Below are 23,675 nucleotides of genomic sequence, written 5' to 3'. Positions count from 1 at the left end.
GGACCAGACAGAAGGAACAATCTCTTCACATGCTGTTCTTCAGGAGAGAGAGCAGGATTAAAGGTCAGGAGAGCTGATTACCACCACACATCTCTTCAAAACAATCCCATCATGCCTCTCAAACTAGTTCAGGGAGGACGTTGACCCTCAGAAGGCCTTCTGTCCCAGGATTGTGTTTCTACAAAGGGCTTCAACATCTGCGTGTGACCCCAGCATCACTATTCTCAGCTCTTCTTAACTCACCTTGTGTCTTCAGACAGTCCTGATATCAGTCCTGACAGGTGAGTTTGAATGAGATGTGTTCATGTGTTGATGGTGATGCATTGCTGAAAATGTGGACAGTGCCAAAATAAGCTGCCTATTTATACTATGTTATGATATTTTACATGTGGCATTGATAAATCGTATCGTTACACATTTGATCGATGTGTAGATGTTTTAGGCCGCCATTGTTGTTAGTGTGATCAAATGTTCGAGTCCCATTCTCTTGATGCTAAAACATGATAACATCATCTGAACCCAAGCAGAACAAACAAGCAGAATAACATAGACTTAAAGGGGTATTTAAAGGTACATATTTCGTGTATTCAGAGTTGTTCACAGTGTTTAAGAGATGGATTCTCATGCTAAACATGGCCAAAGTTTTTTTTTCGATCGTGGATCTAATGATGTAGACGAGAACGGATATGAGCATTTCTGTGGGAAAAGCGCGCCCGCGCACACACATTGATCAGAGAAAAGCGAGACCACGCACATCAACGCGCCTCAAAATCATCCACAGCGCTGCGTAGGATTTGTTTCCAAATAAGTGCATTTTTGGATGTGAGGGAAAGTTGACCATGTTAAGCTTCACCAAGAACCCAGCGTTACATGAACAGTGGATGCAGTATGTTTTTCTGGGGCAGCAAAAGAGTGTAGTAAGTGCCTTTGTCATTTGAGTGACGAGTGTTTTATAAACAAGGCCCAGGTCGACGCTGGATTTGCACATCGTTTGCTATTAAAACATTGAGCCGTCCCTGTGATAAAAGACCCCATTCATTTAAGTACAACTTAAAAGATTTCTGTCTTTTGTTGGAAACCAGCACATAAGTGAATATGTGTTCATGGAAACAACACGAAACATCAGTATTATAGCTCTGCTCATGGCACGCCTCCAGGAGCTCGGCTTTTTCCGGAAAGATTCGAAAAAGCTGTATTTCTTTTATAAATATGCTAAAACTAAAGACTTTTTGGAGATATGAACGATGCAGTACTAGGTACTTAAGATTAACAGGAGATTAGGTGAAACTGTGTATGTTATGTACCCTTTAATACTCAAACTGTACATTAAATTGAAGACAATCAGGAATGTAAGATAAGTTTACATCTTTTCCCACTCACTTCTTCTTCTCTTATCCTTAGGAAAGCTGTGAATCCTTGCTTCTCTTCCTGTATTTCATCCTGACTGGTGGTCTAGAGTGTATTGGGGTTATCTGTTTGTGTGTCATGGTGTTGTTGCACTTGTAGAGCAATGTCGTCTCTGTAGGTTAACATGTGTATTGCACATTGAGGTTATGAAAATATTTGTAATAAAAGGTTTTAAAAATATAAATCTGCAGCTGCTGTGAATGAATGTGTGTCCTGCAGGGATCAGATGCTCCTGCTTCAGTCGAGTCCAGGTCACGAGATGATGACTGTGTGATGATTGAATCAGTTTCACATCTTCTCAAACTGAACCAGAGGAGCCTTGTTGTTCCTTTGTAACAAAGAGCAAAGACACTTTCATCATCTCATGTCCTCAGCATGGAAGAAGCTCTCCAGGAACATCCTTTCATTTCATACTAGATTCTTTTGATTTAGTATTATTAATTATCAAGTCACTTTAGATAAGTGTCTCTAAGCATTTAAAGTGCTTGCACTACTCGGTATAAACTCTTTCTGTTATAAACCACGTGCAGATGTGTTGTTTTTGATATTATAAATCATTTCAAATACACACTGGGTTTGTTCATATGTTTTGAATTGTATTTGTTCTGTAGAAACGTGATGAATCAATCTTAACTTCGAGCTAAAGTTACTCAAACTAAACTCTGAATCTCTGAGCAGTGTGAACAGACGCTCGTGTGTCACGATGTGTTTCAGGCGTCTGACTGCAGACAGCTCACACACACACACACACACACACACACACACACAAACCCTGCATTGGTTTAAAGCCCTCAGATAATGTCCCAGACAGCAGATTTCATCAAACCATTACTGATAAAAAGAGCTGAAGAGGTAATAATAGAGATGTTCAGCATGAGTGATGAATGTGACCTTGTAAATGTGTAGTTTTGAAGGAAAATCTGAATCAAATGCAGTAAAAGAAATGCACAAAGGCATCCAGATGCTATACTCTAGATTAAGTTCAGATGAAAGAATGCTCGTTTGCACTCCTCACAGTCCTTATGTCACCCCACAATAATTTCCAAGATCCTCCCGGTTTATTCACAATAATCTGGTGTATAAAATAGGTAAATACCATGTTTCCTTTCAGTTTACACTGTTTCTGGTTATTAACCCAATATCAGGAGCAAATACCCTTCTTTTACATTTTAAACTGTGAAATAAACTCAAATAAGTAATCAGGACATAACAGAAGTACAGAAAGAGGTTTGCAAACTGTGAATTCATATTTCTGCATGTGGTATTTAACATAAGAGCATGTTGAAGAATGATGGAGATGGGGAAGATTATTATTAATATATCTTCAGAAGCATTTGTTTCTGAATTAAAATGATCAGATGAACAAAACCCATCAAAATCTGTTCATATGTTGTATGATTATTAACAGACGTGTAGCATCATCAGTTAAGATGGACTATTACAACATAAACAAAGTTTTCTGTAAGAAGTTTAATGTAACGAGATGAACCAAGGTTAGAAAATGAGCATGTATTTATATTATGATTATGATTTCTGTATTTATTCATGTTCATTAAAGTTATCTATCCTGCTGTAATCAAGTCTGTTATTAGCAGAAAGTGCTTTATTCTAGACATCACTATTTCAATCAAGAGCTTCATTTATTAATGTTTTATTAGTTTTGTCACAGCTCAGGTATATCATGTCATCAGTCTTATTAGTTTTGTTAAGCTCTGTGTGTATAATCAGCGTTATATAATCAGTTTGTTACTGTACTATTGTGTTGTTTTGTCATTAACAATAATGAATCAACACTATTCTTTTTTTTTCAGAGAAAATCTAACATTAAAGATTCTGAGTTTCACTGATAAATGTTTTCTTGTTAAATATGCGGTGTAATCAGTTACAAGAAAACTTTATGTAACAAATAATCAGAATCAGAGTTTAATATGAACAGTGTACATGTGTAATATTCGGTCTATAGTCCAGTGCTCTTGTGCTGCTCTTTTGGTGAAGAGCAGAGTTGTATTCTCAATGGGGTGGACATCCAAGTATCAAGCACTGATTTAGAGATGTCCTTCAATCTCTTACTGTACATCACTGCAGTAATAACAGAGATCAGAGTTCAGATGTGATCTCTGATAGTGAAGATGTGAATCTGTCTTAATCTACTCTTCTCCTGTGTCTCGTGTAGATGATCTCTGTGAATGGAGTATTTTAACAGCTCCTGACCAAACAAGAGGAAAGTGAGCCGTCAAAGACTGAAACACTTCTCATGATCTCTTCAGTTTTCATCTGTGTGTGAAAGAATCGTGGAGCATCAACTACACACTCTTTCCTGACACTGACTTTGGTGCTGTGTCCTCTCTTCTTCTCTGAGCTTCTTCAAGCATCTGATTACTGTAGTATCCTCCGTTCTTCTCTATCATTGTGTCAATCTTCTCCAGCAGATCTGTCACCTGCTCTCTGTTTCTCTTATCTCTGTTATTGAAGATGTGATATCCACCTCCACACTGATCAACTAGATCTCTTACAGCTCTGTCCTTCTTTATGATTTCCTCTATGGGCATGCCTTTTAGATAATCTCCATAAGTGAAGAGAATGATGGAGTATTTTAACACCTCCTGACCGAACATCATCTCAATCATCTGAAGAATCTGCTGCACCTCACATGTTAATCTTCTTACTGTAAACACAATGAGAAAAGCGTGTGGTCCAGGACTGGATAAATGTGTACTCCTTGTGTCAAATAATCCAGGAGTATCAACTACAGTCAGAGATCTGTCTGAAACAGTGGCGTGAGCAGCTGAACATTCACGGGTCACTGCAGTCACACTTAACTTAGATCTGAACTCTTCTCGTCCCAGTATTGTGTTTCCAGATGCACTCTTCCCAACACCAGTTTGACCCAGCAGCACTAATTGTCTTTCTGACTCTGTATGACAAAAGAAAACAGATCACACCATCACTTATTTTACCTCAACAGTAAACATGTAGTACATTCCTATAATAATAATACAGTTACAGTAACAATACAGGCAATAATGATTCTGTATCCAGATGAAGCAGACAAAATCACTGCTGCTTTTCTTTTTCTTTTTTATATATTTTAAGCTAATTATTAATGTCAAAATACATTTGAAAAGTTTGCAAATCTTTTACTGCTAAAGGTCCTTGAGAAATGCGCAGATTCTGGAAGAGAATTAATGAAATACTTTGTTTTCAATCAATGAAGCCTAAACTGAAATACAGTTTGCAGGGAAATGTTCACATTATTGTCCTCAGTTCCACTCAATATCCAGCGATATCCTCGACCTGATCACACAGACACTAGCTGGATGATGACATCACTGAGTTCAACTATGAACTTTCTTTAACTGAATGTATTATTGTCCTTCTGCATTATTGACACACTATTTTCCTAAATAATGCTTTTCAGTTGCTTTGACATAATCTGTAGTGTTAAAAGCGTTATATAAATAAAAGATGACTTGACTTGACAACAGAATAACAGTACATCACTACCAGCAGAGGACTTTTATTATGTTACTCAAACAACTGAAGGTTTGATCTTTGGTTGACCAATCAGTGGACAGAAGCATTCATTCCTGTCTACATGTTTTTCTCCATTTTCCCTGAATATTTGTGGTATAATGAATGATTAGTTCACCTTGTAAATTAACAAATCATTCATTAATGGCCAATCATTATTAAACAGAGATACCAGAGAAATCACAGGAAAACACGTCGTGTTCACGTACGGTGAGAAATAGAGCTGCACACCACCAATCAACAGTTTTTCCAGATTTTTTATGTTTTTTTTATTATTATTATGCTCACCAAGCCTGCATTTATTTGATAAATGAATAGAAAGTTCCAAAGATCAGCGTTTATCTGAAAAATATTTTGTAACATTATACACTATTCCATTCAAAAGCAACGAGTCAGTACGATTTTTTTTTTTTAATTACAGACATTAATAATTGTATTTAGCAATGATACTTTAAATTTATCAAAATTGATGATAAAGACATTCATAATGTTACAAAATAATTATATATCAGATAAATGCTGATACTGATGATGAATAATGATACTGAAACTATAGCTTTAAAATCACAGGAATAACTTATATTTTTCAAATATAAAACAATATAAAACAACTATTATTTTTAAACAGTAAAAATATAAAAAAAAATGTTACTGTTTTTTATGTATTTTGGATCAAATCAATGCACGCTGGATGAACAGAAGATAATTCTTGAAAAACATGAAAAATCTTACTGTTCAAAAACTTTTGCCTGGTAGTGTATATTAGTGTATTAGTTTGAATTTAAAGATATTAATATTAATTAGGGGAGTATGATACAATTATTTGACAGTGATTTCACATTACTTGTTTGTATGAAGGCTAAATACAAATAAAAGGTGAACATTAATTTAGTTTTGCTGTTTGTTTTTTCTTAAATATTATATGAGGTGTCATGGACTTGGCAAATTCATTTTTCATAAGTTTGTACAGTCATCTGTTCTGGGTGTTCTTTTTTAATAGTGTTCATATCGATACTGACTGAAACTAAAGACATATATTGTGATATAAATTTCGGCTAATCGTCCAGCCCTAGTGAGAAATACTGTCAGCAGCTCATAGATCACCATCGACTGGTGGATCTTCATCACTGTCCCAGCAGCTCCCGAATTATCAAACAAACATAATAAAACAGAAATACATTACATTTCTCCAGTCTTTGTACTATATTGTGTACATACGTCTTCTGTTATTTCTGGGAGTATGGTACAGTGATAATAGTGAGACGATCCTCTAACAGCGGAGCAGCTCACTGTTCACGACGGGCGAGATAGTGGAACAAAATCCTAAATACTGAATTGGGGACGAGGGGTTAATGAATATCTTTGAAGGGAACTGACTGTCATCTGAGAAGTTTTGACGGCAATAGTGTTTTCTCTTCCTTTCTTATGAAGTATTGTTAATAAGCACAGCGCTGCTTTATTTACAAACAAGGAAACATGATGTTGCTGTTGTTCCATAAAGACAATCTCAGGACGCGTGTCGTTCCGAGACAAGAGCGAGCGTCCTCTCGCAGTGACGTCATCAAGCCCACAGAACGCGACGCTTCATTAAAGCTGCGGTAGGGAACTTTTGACGCTCTAGCGGTTAATAAACAGAACTGCTTGCGTCTTGCGGAAGAACATCGTAGCCGGAACTACTTCTCTCTGTTTATGTCTATGAAGAATCACAAAGGTACTGGGTTACTCCGCCGCGGTACCCCCGAAGCAATCTAAAATAGTCTGAATATAAAGACTTATTATAGGTGCACCCTAGTGATTCAGGACAAGCCAAAAACACAGTTTGGAAAATGGATTCATGGTGTACTCGCTTATTATGTTCATTTTTCTACATTTTGAACACAAACAAAGTTAAGGACCGCAGCTCTGATTGGTTGTTTTTACCGGGAGCGATGGAGTTTCTTCAAATGGCAATAGGACCACTGGGAGGAGCCAGAGGAGCTTGATTTTTTTCACAGATTATCTGTCTCCTATTCTACTGTCAGGACATAATGACAGGTTTAATAAATATGTAAAAAATATATTTTTTTACAAAAGTTACCTACTGCAGCTTTAATGCGTTTATTAATACGTCTTTAAATGCCTAATCTGACCTAAGATAATCTGATCCGCAGTTCCTGCAAATATGAGTAGGGTACCAGTCTGTTCGGTTAAACTATTGAAATTAATAATAATAATAATAATAATAATAATAGTTAATATAGCAAGCTGTGTGAGTCTATTATCTTGAACTGTTCATTACTTTTACACATTCACCTTCTGAGAAGAGATTGTCGAGATCGCTCTAAATCGTAAAGTAGATTGAAACGATGAGTAGGCTAATGTGAAAAGCGCTATACGAATTAATCTGAATTGAAATTACATTTGTAGACAAATGGAAATTGTGCCACTGTATGAATGTCTTCCAAAAATACAATAAAACAGAACATATATATTTTTTTAAGTGCCTAAACTTTACAAAATAGTGAAATAAAAGCATTTTTTAAAAACATATTCACACGTCACAACATAAACTGAAAACGAAACTACAACTACAGGTTTTACCTCAAAATAAACGACTGAATTCATCTTAGAAACATTACATTATTTATTGCGTACATTTACTCACTCTATAAACACTATTAGCAAACTTGTGGCTCATGTTTAGCGTCTCCAAACTATCCTGTTTAATCTGGAATTATAAGATTATAAAAAATTACATTCTGTCAAGATGCTTTGAAACAATGTGCAATGTGAAAATATACAAAATTTAATGCAAGTTCTGGAATCCAAAAAAAGAAACTCAAACATAAATACACACAAGTAGCATAAAGATTGCCACACTCAAGTTTGTTTAGCACTTTACCATTGTATATATAACTCATATTAGCTATATATGACTCTTGAACTAATGTGCATCAACTAGGATAGTGTAATTGTTTGATGTATTTATATTTACTATAAGATTTACTTAAGAAATAAAGATTAAAGATCATCTGTAATTACAAACCAAACATTCACAATTAAAAGGTAAGACGACTTTGATTAAATGTACACAACTGAACGAAAACCTGCTAACTTACCTTTCACACTGACAGGTTAGCAGCTGAGCGGAGATAATAATCCATATTAATAATACAAATTTATACTGTATATGGAAAAATAAATCCATTTCAATGTGCATTCAGTAGTATCTAATGATTAATGCTACTGGAAATAAAATTACATTAAAAATGAAAGACCATCAAATCAAAACATCTACCTAATCAAATAAAATCTACATGTGAAACCGCTGATTAATTTTCCTATTAATGATCAGTGAGTCAAAGAAAAGCAGTTCACTTTTACCTCTAAACACAGACAGTTTCACAGCTGAGACACACAATCTGTGACAAAATGAGTCCAGAACCCACAAAAACAGGCAAACATCTGATCCTTCAGTCTTTAGAACAGCTGCATGTCACTTTTATTTAAATAAACTCACTTCTTTTTTTCTCTCTTTGTAAAATCTCAAAAATCAGAACACTAAAAGGAGTGTTAAAGTCTCAATTGAAAACAAAAACAACAGTACAGACACATAAAAACACACATCTTCCAGCTGTTTGTAAACTCTGGACAGGTGGATAAGTTTGGCAGAGACGCCGTCACGCGCTCATGTCTTAAAAATGCTTGTAGATTCATTATTGCAGTTCAGCCGATACAAAAGGCTACATGAGTACGCTTAAAAAACACAAAAGAAACGGCAATCGCAGAAACCCGATAATGCCAATGTTGGTAAAACACAACCAGCAGTGTATAGTGCACAATCAACAATGTACAGCTGCACACAAACTCACAAACACAGACCAAAAACAGTAAAGTGCACACAAACACACAGTATAGACGTCCGTCCGATCACGTGAAAGTCTTTGAAGATAACTTGTATAGCCTTAGCAAACAAATAAAAACAATGTACGAATCATATAAATGTGACAGCGAGCCTGACGAACAGATCAAGAAGGGAACAGTGGAAGGTCTGAATGAGAGATCAGATGCGTTTAAGACACACAAGTCCACAGGAACGCTGCGCTGGACGAGGAACGGAGCGACAGAAACATCGCCTTCGTGAACCTCCCAAAACACAGGGAAGCATTTTCACTCCTGAATCCCACAGAAATAATGAGGAGCACATTTTATGGATAGTTGAAACTCTCTGCATTTCTCATTACGATCACGCAGAAAACTGCATTTTTTAGAATATTTTAAAATGTAAAGCATTTGTTTATTTCAATTTTAAGCTAATTGCATTACAATATTTAACTGTAATATAGGAAATTAGACAATGTCGTTACGGCAATGAGAAGTAGAAAACGTCGCACATTACAATACTGAAAATGAGGGAGTACATGTGCTCGGTCATCATTAAAATAAATCACAATGAAGAAAAAAAATGAACTTGTTCTAAAAATAGGCTTTTGATTTTGACTTGATTCTGGGGCAAAATGAGACCTAGGTGTGTTTTTTTTTGGTTATTTTCACGCACCTGGCAGCTTCGAATGCTGTTGCTCTCTAATTAAATCAATAAATCTGCTGTCGAAGAGTCAAATAGTGCCAGCATAGCATCAAACTGAAATCAGTCGTTCAAGTTGAGCAGTGTGTTTGTGTGTGAGAGAGAAAGAAGGCCTTTAGAAACAGTCCCTGCATTCGAATATATGATAGCTTAACTCTGGCAATGATGAGAATGTCTGTAAGCAAATCCCTATGACGCTCACACTGCACCTGTGTGTGTTTAATATCTCACTGGATAGATAGAAAAGCCTGTCGACTCGTCCAGTGTTTGTGCGGAAATGTAGCTCTCTGAATGCGAGTGTTTGTTCGAAGTGTGTGTGTCTTAAAGTTGCAGTGTGTCGCCAGAAACAATTGCAAAAATAATGAAAACATACAGAGGCCACACATTACGCTTTTTGGTGACTTATGTTTCATTCAATAAATAAAAATATACCTCAAGAACTTGTTTAATTTTACATTTAGACGATTTTTTTGCATTGTGATATTTTTAAGACAATTCCACTAGTATTTATTCATCACAGTAATATTTGTAGTACAACCTTTATATATAAATAAAAAATTACCATATATGCATTAATGCATTAATAACAGCAATTTGAATTAACTGGGAACTGTCATTAAAAATAATAATCACAATGAAATTTCTTAATGGGCCTAAAATAAACTTATGCACAGTATAAATTATTTTTCCTTGGATGTTTGGGGTTAAAAAAAAATGAAATGTTTTAATGAGATTCACCCTTGTCTTGTGAAAACTAGACTGAAATATTATGATAATGCAAGGGCTTCCACATGTTTGGAAACAATCATTGCGTTTGCAGTTTGACGCACTTTAAACTCCACGTACCAGTATCTCAATAACTGACTGCTGTCAATCACAAACTGTCTGTCCCGCCTCCAAGCAGGTTGCCTGGCAACAACCCAGCTGTGCCGTCCTCTAACTGAGGACCGCCCCATAGGCTGCTGCCGTGGTAACCGAGAGCCACGCCCCCCCAGACCCCTTTCCCCGCCCCCTCCCCTGCGCTGTTGCTCCATTGGCTGAGGAGGGCGAGTCCCGGGGCTTCCACCGCGGAGCCGGCCATCACGTCCAGCCCCTGCCAGCCCACCGCCGCGTCTCCGTCCGCCCTGATGCCCACAGGACGCTCACCCTCTCTCGGGGCAGGCTCAGAGCCGGGAGAGCCCTCGGGTGACCCCGCGGCCTGGGAATGTGTGAAGTAACTGATGACGTCCTCCTCACTCATGAACTCGGCCAGGATGGTGGTGTTTCCCAGAACACACCTAAACATGAAAACACTTCAGATCACTAGAAAACTGACTAGAAAGTCCTAGCATTCATGTTTGACATTAAGTCAGTTTATCAACATGTTAACACTTTCGGGGTGTTGGTGTGACCTGCATTGTGACATACTGAACTCAATCAGGCATGTTTTGCATCCACCAGCCATTTAAATGGCAGTAAATATAATTATAAGTTATTGATTTTGTCATTGGAACAGTATCAGTAAATTGAGCGCCTCTAGATACGATTGATCTGTACATCTACAGAAATAAAATATGTGACATTGAAATATATCTAAATTATGAATGTGCATAAAAAGAAAATATCATTGCATTAATTTTATAAAATGATGTAATTATACTGTCATTTTGCACGTTTCGTAGGTGTTGAGGACTAGTGAAGCTCAGCCGTCATTCAGTACGAGTAAAATACTTAAGTACTGTTTAAATCAAATACTTAAGTAACACTGGAATTGATGACCTGTAACTGAGTCATTTTTGTTTTAAGGTATCTGAATTTTTACTCAATTATGGTTTTCAGTAACTCTTTACATCTCTGCCTGACAGAGGATTATAAACATGTAATTGACCATATCTATAATTCATTATTAATTGAAGTGTGTGTGTGTGTGTGTGTGTGTGTGACTCACATATGCAGGGCGCTCTGGGCTTTGGCGGCTTCATGAGGGCTGCAGTAGCGAATCAGAGCGCTGCCCTGCGTCAGGCCGAGGTGAAAGGTCAGAAGAGGGCCGTGTTGTAGACAGATCGTCTTTAAGGTCGAGCCATCGATCTGCACACAAACCACAGGAAAACACAACAATGTAGTGATTTGCTATACTAAATATCCCGATAAATACAGAAAACCGCTTAAAACCGACATTTAAGTTGCAGCAAATGCTTCAGATTAGTGGTTGGCCGATATATCGGCCCATATTTGGCATTTTTCAAATATCGGCCGATACGTTTTTTTTCTTGGCAGATGTGTTCAAAGCGGGACTTTTATTTTGATGGTGCACAAAGTTTTCTGTGAGGGTTATGTGTAGGGTTGGTGTAAGGCCATAGAATATACAGTTAGTACAGTATAAAAACCATTATGCCTATGGGATGAACTCACTTTACACAAAAACAAATGTGTGTGTATGTGTGTGTGTATACAGACCTGTGGCGTGAGGTTTCGCAGTAACAGCCATGATTTTCCCGCTGAAGCTCCTCCATCGCTCCACTCTGAAGAGCACGGGACATGAACAGGTTGATCTTCACATATGCCTGTGTGAATGTGACGTGTTAATGTGTGCCTGCAGTACCTGATTTAAAGGGCGGCTCTGGGCCACTGGCTCCGCCCCCCCAGGCCCTGGGCATCCAAGGCCCCTCCCCCGCCCACAGCTGCTTCTGACTGAGACCCGGAGGGGGGCGGGACATGTGAGCAGCGTTGCGGTTGGTCCGCCATGACTTGCCGTGTCCGATGGGCTCCGGCGGCCAGCTGGACTTCTGCTCGGAGTATTTAGCTGGAAACAGCACGAGGAGATGCGAAATGCTATGAACATGCTGAATACCATTTTACTGAAAATGCACAAAGGTTTTTTAGCCAGCGTTACCTGTGCCGTGAGCAGCGAGGGGTGTTTCTGAGGCACTGTACGGCCAGGCACCAGGTGAAGGCATACAGGTGTTCAGAGAGTTTGACCCTGATCACAGACACACACACAGTTACACTCTCAAGCATGCAACGCAGATCACATTTCTAAAGCCTCAAAAATGAAAAAACTTTGCTCAATAAAACTGAACGCAGTCTACTGTATGTCTTCTGCTGTCTGATTGATAGATTACACTTTTTCTCTTTTACTAATTTTATGTCCTTGCTTTTTGTGTGAAATGAGGGAACAGATCAGTATTTTGTGCACATGATTTAAATTGTTTCTTGCACTCTCCCGGTCTCAGTACCTGTGCTGTCTTGCAGCAGATGATGCTCGGCGTCACTGAGCACGGAGGATCCCATTATTCCCGCAGGGTTCATGTAGGGGTCAGGCTCTGGCTCGGGGCTCTGGACACCCTTCCACGGGACGCCCGGCTGAAACTCTAAGAGTGAGATGACATATTAAAGCAATGAAGGCATAAGAAAGTCAAACACTTGCATCCTGTGAGGCTCATGAAGTTGGGTGACTTTAATATAATATCTGACATAAAATACTGAGCTGGGCTGAATGTGATGGAAAAGTAAAATGAATCGAGTATTTTCACCAATTCAAAACAAGGAAATCACTAATACATGCAAGATGTGGTCTGAATGTTACCTGGAGGCCAGGTGGGGTTGATGGGAGATGTGTCGACTTTCCCTCCAGCGCTTCGGTGCCAGCTGCCGCCCAAAACATCGTACTGAGAGAAGGAGGATCCGCCGGCCTGCTGGACCGGCCCTGAACACACAGACACAGAGCTGAACACCCATCCAATCACTAACACAAACTCCTATTCTCGGGTGGGAATTCACATATTTTTAATAACAACAACATTCATTTATTCCTTTAATTACATTTTTGAATAAAACCATCCTCTAGTATCATTTAAAGCAGCACATTCCAATAAAATCTGCTCAACCGTGTAAGACTCATTCATTCATTCACTCATGTGTTTGAGGAGGTGAGGTCCTCACCTGTGAAAGCAGCAGGAGCTTTGCTGTGCAGCTCAGATCCTCCCATGGCAGCATGCACCGGCCCATCAGGCTGTTTGTGGGCGTTCATGCCCAGCTGGTGGAGGTGTGCATCTGGGTGTTTGGGGACGTGTCCTCCCATGGGGGGCGGAGAGAGTCTGGGCCCACCGACACCCTGCTGCTGCAGAATTGCCATGATCCGTGCCAACTACAAAGAAAACACACGTTAATGAAATGCACTTGGTCCATACAAAAGTTCTTTCAAAGCATGAGTATTTCCATTCCAGTTTAAATAACTACAAATCCTAAAACAATAATTTATTTTTAGAAGCAACACTGGATAAGATATAAAGACTTATTATAGATTTAATCTCGATTGTAAGGTTATATTGACTTATTTATACATAAAAAGTGTAAATCTGCAAGTTTTCTAAGTAGAGAAAATACCTGAAAGCAAGGTCCAAGTTAAATCCAAAAATAAGACTGATTACTTATTGGCTAACTGCTAGTTGGTCAAACTCATACTTAAGATATTGTCTTAACATAGAGGCTAAGCTTATACTACTGGCCCCAGGTCTTAATATCTTATGCATCTTGCTTCAGGCATTTTTAGATACTTTAGCAAGAAACAATAAAAATAACTAAAATGTATTAACATGTTTTAACTTCAGATTATTGAAAGTTCACTATTGCAGATATTTCAGTCAAGACATCAGTTAGTTACAATAATTTCATAGGAAAGTTTTTTTTATTTATTTTTTTTATTAACCATTTAATGAACCCATAAACAAAATATTTCAGTCGGCATATGCATTTTATGATTTTTATCGTATTTGATGCATCAGGCTTTTATGGCTCATTTAGTCTGATTCAGTCAGAATATGAAAAAAAAAACAGCTCAGATTTATTCAGAGACTCAAACGGAGCAAAAATATGCAATTTAGTGCAGATGCCGATATTTGCTGATACACAATCCTGACTGAGAGATCATGAGAAACAAAAACGTTCCTAAAAAGGATGATGGTCATATTAGATACTCACATTTGAATATGACTTATAAATAGACAATTAATTAAAATTAAGTTGCTTCAGTCCAGTAACTGCTCATTTGAATATTATTCAGTAGGGGGCGCTGTGCTGTTTTTGGGTGCTGTACCTGCTGTGGGTCATACTGTTGTCTCACAGGAGGAGGAAACTTCCTCTGATTCAGAAACTGTTGCTGCTGCTGTTGTTGTTGTTGCAATATGAGCTGACAGGCCTGAGATAATGTACATAAAACAGTAAAACAACACCTTTTTTAAACACCTTACATCATAGGACTGAATGTGATACATACCAGTTGAAACTGTTGCATGTGTGGATGAATGCCACTGAGCATGGCGAGGTGTTGGGGGGAAAGCTGTGGAGGGAACATGCCTCCACTAGGGGGCGCCATTGGCTTTAACATTGGCCCAGGAACCTGCACAACAACAGAGAAACCATGGTATGACTGTAAGCTATTAAACATCCATTTATCAGTGTTAAAACCAAGATCACAAACTAACCTGAGGCGGCAGGAACTGATGAGGCACTTGTGCTCGTATCCCAGGGGAAGGGTTTAAGGGGTGCACACCAGCCTGATGAATCCCTCTCAATGGAGGAATCCCACCACCGCCAAACATACTATGACCTCCAACCTTCAAAACAACAGCAAAGAAGTGCAATCGTTAAAGCTTAGGGGGAAGTCATGGCCTAGTGGTTAGAGAGTTTAACTCCTAACCCTAGGGTTGTGGGTTCAAATCTCAGGCTGGCAATACCACGACTTAGGTCACCATACTTGGCTGAATGTCACGTCACTTAGGGCTTTAGAGGATTTTTAGTTAGACTTCAACACTCATGACTTTGAACAGCCAGCATGAAGCAGAAGCTACAATGGACTTCTATATGGTGACATACTCTTGAGTGAAACTGCTCATCGAATCATACCAAAAAAAGCACTTGATATTGAGTAGCTTCAGATAAATCTGATCCCATAACCTCAGGTTGCTCCAGTGTCTCTCAGGACTGGAATAAGTCCATTTGCTTTTCGTTCTTAAGAGTGTTTCTGCATTTAAATGCCATGGGATATTTGTTTACGTAAAGATGGGATTGGATGTGTCTCAGTACCTTGTCCAGGTAAGGTCCGGTCTCTCCGCATGGCGTCTCTTTGGAAGTCTGTGAACGGAAAGCACCCCCAGTCCTACCGCCTCTCCGTATCTCACCATCATTCATTCCTCTTCTGTCGTGCCTACTATCGTGACCCATACTGGAGTCTTCATCCTTTCAAACACATGCAGCATATTTCTATAGCAGCAGCACACAAGAGCAGATCAGCAAAGTGGTAATGACGAACTTACCATTACGCTCATGTTTGAGAACTGCCGAGTCACAGGAGATGCCCACGAGTCCCCACTGTTGCCTTTAAGAGGGCTCTGTGGGACAAACCAAAGGGTTACTCGGGAGTCAATAGTTTTCCCTAAGTCAAAAAGGCTTGGTGAGGTCAAACAGATCTCCCAACATACCTTAGCATTGTGTCTCCTTGCCCCCTGACCTTGTCCCCAGCCCCCGGAGTTGTATGTGGACATGTTGCTTTGAGATCCTCGACTGCCCCAAACACCAGAGCCACCATCCTCTTCCTCCAAACTGGAGTGTCGGGACACATTCGAGCCCTCGTCACCCCATCCCTCTTGCATAGACTTTGAACCTTAATAGCAAATATGAAGAACAGCTCAAATGACACACTTGAAAAGTTCCACAATTAACAGGAAATTAATTAAACATGGCTGCCATGATTACCTAATTGTGAAAAGACTTAATTATCCAGCATTACATTTAGATTTACTCTCATTATCAGGATCGTTACCATTTAGAACATTTTTGTAATGCTTAACATTTCCGTTCATCTACTCTGCAAATATGTGTGTGACTGGTTGTAATAGCAGATCACCAAACCAAAATAATATTAGCGACCAAATATGCAATTATGCCCAGCAATTTTAGACAAGTTGGGATGTGTAATCTATTTACAGGACACAACATTCACTTACCTCCAACAAAAAACAATTTGAATGTACATTCTATTATTTAAAATTAATAAACCACAATTATAATATCAACTGAAATAATCAACAATTAGGATTTTTGTCGTAGTCATGCAGCCATTTGAGAAATCGACATCTTTCATCTTACAGTTGTGCTCAGGGTTGCCAGATCTAAAAACAAAACCAAGCCAATGGGCAAAAAAAGGTATTTCAATGATTATCACAAACTAGCCCACATAATCACTGTATAATAGTAGTTGTGAACAGTGTGTCTCATTAAGTATAGTTTTATCATTTGTAGAATATAAATTGGGTAGAATATTTAAATACATTCATAATTTGTGCAAAGTGCCCAACGTTTAACCCACAGGGAAAAATTCTGCCAATAGTTTAAAATAGGCCCAATTCCTTGCGAAACCCACAGACTTGGCAACCCTTGAGCATGTACACTTAGACGGTCTCTTACTACACTTAGTAGAATGGGAATGCACGTTTCCCCATCCTCCTCCTTTCCCTGGATCACTGGATTCCCCCCAACCATCAAACGACTTCCCCCAAGAAGCTGTACTGCTGTTCATGGACGAATCGGAGGGATCACTGCTGCGTGCCCAAGTCGCAGGAACTATAAGATGTACATGTGTTGATGAATGGGATGTTTCTCTTTCAAAATGATTTAACTGTTTCAAAATGCACTGCCGGCTTCTTACCAGAAGTCTTAGATGGAGCTCCAGCCTGTCTTCCAGACGACTGCTGTTGGTCCTGTGGGCTGTTCTTATCCCACCGATTGACGGCTCTGCTGTAGCGTGACGGATCTCCCCATGCAGATGTGCCATCATCGATTTCCATCTTCCGGTTGATGGACTGCGGCGAGGGTTCATCCCACCCACTCGGCTCTGCAACTAAAGGCATCTGAGGGATGGGTCCACAGGTCCACCCAGACCCCTTCCTCTGGTCGTCTGTCTCTCTTGGACGACCCTGATCCTGCAATGCCTTTGGATATTCCGGCATTTGCTGCTGGGTTTGTGATTGCTGCTGCGGTTGTTGATTTTGGGTTTTAAGTGCTGCTTGTTTGTTTGGTATCTGTGATGGAAGAAGCTTCTCACCCCATCCCTGGTCCTGTTTGACACTGCTGCCTGCCAAGCCACCACTCCGCTGTCCCGACCCTTCAGGTCTGCCCCATAACCCTTCATCCTGATTCTTGTGGGGACTGCCTCTCTCCTCATTCCAGCCTCCACCTTCGGGTAATTGAGTCCACTCACTTCCGCCACCCTTGTTCCACCCCGTCCCATCCTTCCTGCTAGTATCTTCTACCTCCTGGCTTTCTCCCCAACCGCTCCCATTGCGGCCTTTCCCAACACTTGTTTCTCCATGCCCAGTCCACCCTTGAGCTCTTCCCACCTGGCCAACCTCCTGTTTCTGCATTTTGGAACTGGAAAAGTCAACTGTTTCCTGCCAGCCTTCCTTACTACGGGTGGTGTGCTCTTCTGCATCCCAGCCAACATTCCCACTCTCACCCTCAAAGTCCCATGCGACATTCTGCTTGATCTGGGTCTTGCCCCATCCTGTGTTGCACAGTACTTTAGGATCCAGGTTAGTGTGATTGATCATGGTCTGTAAGGCTTCCTCTGGCGGGAGGGCCTGACATTTGGAGGGGCTTTGGACCAGATTTTGGGCATCCTCATTGCTTTCTCTGACAGTTAATTCTCTCTTAGAACCATTCCAATCATTATCTGCTTTCTGATTGTCATCTTTTGATGCCATGCTGTCCACACACATTGAAGAGTTCTGAAATCTATCTGTGCTTACCTCAGAGATCTCTCTCACATCCTCTTTTGATGCTCCAGCCGCAGAGTCTGAGGTCCATCCTGTAGCTGCCTGTTTGTTTGAACCTACCATATCTCTGTCCAACACTTCGTGAGAGATACCAGTGCCACCACCTGAACTTCCACTTACTGCATCACTGCTCTTCCCAATAGGGTCTTCTCCTGTATCCAACACTTCCTCATTGGAGGCTCCATCATCTCCACCACCATTTGGTCCAGCTTGAAGCTCCATCCAATCTCCTGTAATGTGTTGTTCTTTTTTGCAAAGTGTCTGGTACAGTGCACTGGCTGGACTCAAGGGTGTGGGAGAAGATTCCTCAGAAGCAGTGTGGAATAAGAGTTTTCGACTGGAGGATGCTTCATCTGGGTTGTAATTTTGATTTAGACCTTGGGTGCATTCTTGGTCTCCAGAAAGCAGCGGCACCTTTGAAATAAAGTCTTGATTGACGCTTTTAATGGATTCTTTATTCTCAGAGTGTGAAGATGCACGTCCTATCACACTGGCATCTGCATATTCAGAGAGTTGAGAAGAACTGCCCTTTCCCAGGCCATCAGACTCATCAATCCACGAACTGAGAGAATTTGGAGTATGATCACTATTCCATGAGCTTTCCGGCCTTGGCCATTTCTCAACATCAGAATTATCTTTGTCCATTCCCTGAGCGGAGAGTTGACGTCCTGAGCCCAGCCCCCATGTGTAATTTGCATAAGTGGGAGTGGCAGAGGCGTCAGATGATGTGTGCTGAGAAATTGAATCTACTGTAGGATCTGGAAGAGAAAAATACCCAATATCAGAAAAGAACAAAAGACACAAAAAAAATCCCAACAACAACCACATGATTTATTTTCCAGAAATTATACTTTTATTACAGAAAAAAAAAAAAAAAACACACACAAAATTCTACACATCACCTGGCCCTTGGAGATTTATTAAGCATTATAAAAGAACCTCACAGCTCTGTTGAATTAATTTTATTAAGTCCATAATTTGCCCCACCTGAATCATCAGCTTGCTCCTGCAGCGGACGTTGGGGCATGGTGTCCCCTGTGTTTCCGCCCCCAAGCAGCATGCAAGACAGTGGCGGCTGGCCCCTCTTCAGTAGCACTTTTGGTTCCTGTTGGTTGCGGAAGCGCGGAGGAACCTCACGGGGCATGAAGCGCTGGGACACCGTGGAGGGGGGCTGTCCGTTGGCCACAGGGGTCCACTTTGCATTGTTCCCTCCCTCAGGGGGGTCCGATGAACCCCCAACAACACGACAGGGGGAGTTTTTTTTGTCAGAACCGGGTTGTAATGAAGCAGAAGAAAGAGTGACGAGGGATGGAGGAGATGGAAATAAGACCAATTCTGAAAAAAGCAGAGCGGGAAAAAAAACCTTGCAATGCATTTCTTAACATTTCTGAAATCTGAACTAAACTAACTAAACAACACAGGACGTGATGTGATGCATCCTGATAAAGCACAACAGTGACTTCAGTAACCAAAAATATTCAGGCAAACAGAAAAAAAAAAAGTTTTAAAGAGCCGAAACCATTGAGCAAACTGTTTACTAAGTATATTAAGCAACACACTTCAACATGATATATAATAGACACTGTCATGATGTCATAAAAGTGAAGCAGTGTCACACGTACACTTAAAGACATAAAGCTTTATTTCCAAGACGATGCATGGCAAGCTTTGAATTAGGGCTGCGCAATATAGCTAAATAAAACCGATACAGTGATGTGGCTTAGTGCGATTGTCACATTGCATGGGCTGCGATTTAAAGCATGCTTTAGATCAAGAATGTAACTGTGTTTCAGATCTGAGATTGGCTTGGTTTGTTTACTGTGAATATAGCTGTTCTGAGATGACTTGACAGTAAAGTGAAAAGTGAAAAAGTGAAAGTGTCATGTGTCCAAGTATGGCGACCCATACTCAGAATTTGTTCTCTGCATTTTTTCCCATCCAAGTGCATACACACACTAGTGTACACAGAAACAGTGCAGTGGGCAGCCAATGCAGCAGCGCCCGGGGAGCAGTTGGGTGTTGGGTGCCTTGCTCAAGGGTCTCTCAACTTCAGTCGTGGCATTGAGGGTGGAAGAGAGTGCTGATTATTCAAGTTCGGACCTGACGAACTTTGGGTTACAAGTCCAACTCTCTATCCATTATAATCTTGTCGGTTAACGGTTAATAATCAGTTAACAAGTTGTCGGTTAGGAAAAATAACCGAAATGAACATCCCTAACAAGGATTAGTCTACTTTATATTTAATTTATATAGTGAAAAATGAAAAGTATGAGCAGATGCAACAAAATCACCCCCCTAAGGCCTCGTTTACACTATCAGTTAAATGTGACCCAATTTCATTTTTTTGGCTCATGTGACACAGATCAGATCTGTTCTATGAAAGTGTTAACAGGGAAAAAAAACTCATGCATTCGGATATTCCAAGATCAGTTTCAAGCCTTATTCATATATGGAAATAAATCGGATATAAATCAGATTTGTGCCATATATGTAATTCATTAAAACTGCAGCAATACATATAGTAATTTATAACAATAAGAAATGGGGAGGACTTCACTCTATAGACTATTGCCTATTGAAAAATGCAGAGCACTAATTCTGAGTATGGGTCAACATGTTTGGCCACATCACGTCACTTTCACTGTGTTGGTCGGCATTGTGCAGCACTTTAACGAATATATTCCGTATTCTGCCCAAAAAGACCATAAACATTGCAGATAACATCTGAAATGATAATTCATTTACACATATCTTAAAAACTATTCCCATGTGATTGATGCACTTTAAATCAGGTGATTTTATGCCAGTTTTTTTGGCTGTCAGTCAGTGATGCCCTCTGCTGGTAGGGACTAGTAAAAACACTTCTGGTGGTTTCACCGTCTGATGGCAGTTTAGAGCACAACTGAGCGATCCAGACATTATAGAGATCAGTGGGTTTAAATCAAACTTTACTTACACAAACCAAGCACAAATGCTATTTACTAACCTTTTGCGCTGTCTTCAGAGTCCTGTAATAAAAACAAACTGCTCGTCAGACGTTTGCATGCACATACACAGCTAATGGGTGTTTTGTTGAGTATGTACAAAGTTAAACCCAGCACATGCATTGCCCACCTCCTGATGACTGCTGTCTCCTGTCTTCTGGTGACTGTCTTCCATGAACTGCTGCTCCCTTCCTGTTCCTGTGACATGACACAAACCACATTTATCAAGGCTCGAAATTGTGACCATTCATGTGAGTGCGACCAGTTTTCACTAAAAATGTTCAGAGTATTTGCCTTCTGAGTGTGGATACAGTGACCTGTCTCAAGCTACATAACCATTTTTAACTTTAATGCAGATTTTTGATTGGTGAATATTAGCTGTCAATCACCCAGTCACCGCTTTCGGCTGTCAGGTGTCAGGGAGCTAATTTGCTTGATAACAGCCCAAATGTCTTACTATAATCGACCAATTAAATATAAGAATTTGACTCAAATAATATTGCACACTTTTAGAAAAAAAAAAAATGGCTTTAAGGTAAAAAATGACCATCAAAGGTAAAAATCAATTTAAACTTATTGGAAAAAATCAATTTGGGTCACTGTTGTGAACTAACCACCACACAGAATATGAAGAACATAAAATTTTTTAGCAGTCATCTGTCCACTGTAGCCCTAAAGATATCAGCACAGTAACACTCATTCATATTATAGTATAAAATCCCAGAAAATAGAGATATCATTTGTCAATATCGCACACCCCTAGCTCCCAGCCGTTTTGTGCAACTGGCTGAATGTAAAATTTAACACCGTCTCCTAACCCTCACTAAAGAAGAGTTTAATTATAGGTTGTCTGTCATTTTCTCTCTCCAGATTAGTTTTTTCTTGTGGTAGTCAGCGACTGAATGATTGACAGCTAACATTAACTAAATGTAATGATAAAATCTGTTAACATATCATTTGTGGTTGCGATGCTGCTAGATTTTTGGTGATTGCTTTGGTGACTTTCTGAAGTTAGGAGCAACAGTGCTACCAAATAAAAAAAGTTCATTTCGAACCCTGCATTATATCTCTGTGGTTAATTGCCCTGTTTTATTGAAAGACCTGGTATGATGTACTCATGTATGCATGCCATGGAAATCTTTGCACCATGCCAGATCATGAAGCAGTAAAGATTTTATTCTACTATTTGTGTGTTAATACTTGCAAACTTTCTTACACAAACCCAAACAACACTCTGATGGCAAATAGTACAAATACACAGATACATACATCATCGCACTGAATGATGATTTTACATCGATATTATTTCTCCAGTGTACGTCAAAGACCATTGTACTGTATGAAATGAACGGTCTATTTCGCTATAAATGTGATTTATACATCTTTCTGCTTCAACTTATCAAGCTAACATGCTAATTATGGCGCATTCACGCACAAACGTTCAAACGCACAGAAAAATATGCTTCGATATCAATTAAAGCAACTAGAGAAGGGCTACAAGGATAACTTCAGGCCACAAAATGTATGCAAGTCTTCTATACGTTGAATTATTCAGCGGTTTTCGATGGTAAACATATGAAGAGATCAAAACTAAATGCAGAACTGAAAATACATTCGCGGCGTAACAAAGACAGCCTTCAGACACGGCTCGAACAGATCGTTTAATGTTTATACGTTTGTATTTTGCTGCTAGCGCGACATATGGTGTGTATGTTTGCAAATGTTTGGGTTTGTTTTGCTCACCTCAGTAAGTCCGGCCAGCAGCTGCGCACTGACGCTGCGACGATCAACATCCGGGTATCAGGTCACAGAAACACGCGCACGCGCACCGGGTAACGATAAAAAGAGACTTAGGTCTCAGCAGAGCAAGAGTTGGCGTTTATCACCATGTGGGTGGTTTAAAACCTTTTACTGTCTATGTTTAAAACTGCTGGGTGTTTCTGAATCATTCAATCTAAATGATCCCCCTTACCAGGGGTGGTTCTAGGAGAGTAGAGATCTGGGGCTTAGCCCAGAAAAATCCATGTATGTGACTTTTTTATTTTAATAAATCAGAACGATTTACCTTGTTTAAAATGTACAAAAACAATAAAAACAAAAACAAATTTAAAACATTTTATTTAAAGTATTGAGGAAAATACATTTGCTTTATGCAAACAAAAAATAATAATTGCAAAACAAATGAAACAGCGCGAAAGCAATGGTTTTGCAATACATATTTTCCATGGTCATATCTATTAATTTATTTGCAGCTGCTTTGTTTGTCAGTCTAGTTTGAGCTTGCGATACCATTTTCCCTTTGCGCTCTACTTTTCTGCAGGTCTCTCTTTGTGGCACTGTTTTGACGTGGGGGCGGAGTCAATGGACGGGGGCGTGTAC

General features: G+C 39.6%; 2 protein-coding genes across 2 annotated transcripts; both read right to left on the bottom strand.

Moving 5' to 3' along the window:
- Positions 1 to 2,631: 2,631 nt before the first annotated feature.
- On the bottom strand, positions 2,632 to 4,388 carry LOC127943266 (GTPase IMAP family member 9-like). Its single transcript, XM_052539599.1, has 2 exons — positions 4,365 to 4,388; positions 2,632 to 4,319 (listed from the first exon to the last, which is right to left on the bottom strand). The coding sequence occupies exons 1-2, from the start codon at positions 4,386 to 4,388 to the stop codon at positions 3,711 to 3,713; spliced, it is 633 nt and encodes a 210-aa protein (XP_052395559.1). The 3' UTR covers positions 2,632 to 3,710.
- A 3,315-nt stretch (positions 4,389 to 7,703) lies between these two features.
- Positions 7,704 to 23,120, bottom strand: LOC127942341 (trinucleotide repeat-containing gene 6B protein). The gene is made up of 20 exons (XM_052538030.1): positions 23,040 to 23,120; positions 21,427 to 21,494; positions 21,299 to 21,320; positions 19,300 to 19,647; positions 17,187 to 19,070; positions 16,946 to 17,101; positions 15,961 to 16,142; positions 15,796 to 15,870; positions 15,566 to 15,718; positions 14,965 to 15,096; positions 14,757 to 14,879; positions 14,577 to 14,678; positions 13,424 to 13,628; positions 13,068 to 13,187; positions 12,718 to 12,852; positions 12,375 to 12,461; positions 12,084 to 12,284; positions 11,939 to 12,003; positions 11,430 to 11,569; positions 7,704 to 10,779 (listed from the first exon to the last, which is right to left on the bottom strand). Exons 2-20 carry the CDS (start codon positions 21,469 to 21,471, stop codon positions 10,377 to 10,379), a joined length of 4,578 nt encoding a protein of 1,525 aa, XP_052393990.1. The 5' UTR covers positions 21,472 to 21,494; positions 23,040 to 23,120; the 3' UTR covers positions 7,704 to 10,376.
- Between the last annotated feature and the right edge of the window lie 555 nt (positions 23,121 to 23,675).

This window comes from Carassius gibelio, chromosome A3 (assembly GCF_023724105.1).
Source record: "Carassius gibelio isolate Cgi1373 ecotype wild population from Czech Republic chromosome A3, carGib1.2-hapl.c, whole genome shotgun sequence".
In the NCBI taxonomy this organism is placed as follows: Eukaryota; Metazoa; Chordata; class Actinopteri; order Cypriniformes; family Cyprinidae; genus Carassius; species Carassius gibelio.
Note: the sequence above shows the minus strand (reverse complement) of the source record. Positions and strands in the feature narration are given on the sequence as shown.

What these genes read in the sequence shown, in the direction of transcription:
- LOC127942341 (XM_052538030.1), bottom strand. Translation starts at nt 21,471, where the DNA reads ATGGAAGACAGTCACCAGAAGACAGGAGACAGCAGTCATCAGGAG. An exon ending in TTCCCATTCTACTAAGTGTA is followed by an intron (nt 16,143 to 16,945) that starts GTAAGAGACCGT and finishes TTTGCTATTAAG; the next exon opens with GTTCAAAGTCTATGCAAGAG. An exon ending in ATCAGTTCCTGCCGCCTCAG is followed by an intron (nt 14,880 to 14,964) that starts GTTAGTTTGTGA and finishes GTTGTTGTGCAG; the next exon opens with GTTCCTGGGCCAATGTTAAA.
- LOC127943266 (XM_052539599.1), bottom strand. Translation starts at nt 4,388, where the DNA reads ATGTACTACATGTTTACTGTTGAG. An exon ending in ACTACATGTTTACTGTTGAG is followed by an intron (nt 4,320 to 4,364) that starts GTAAAATAAGTG and finishes TGTCATACAGAG; the next exon opens with TCAGAAAGACAATTAGTGCT.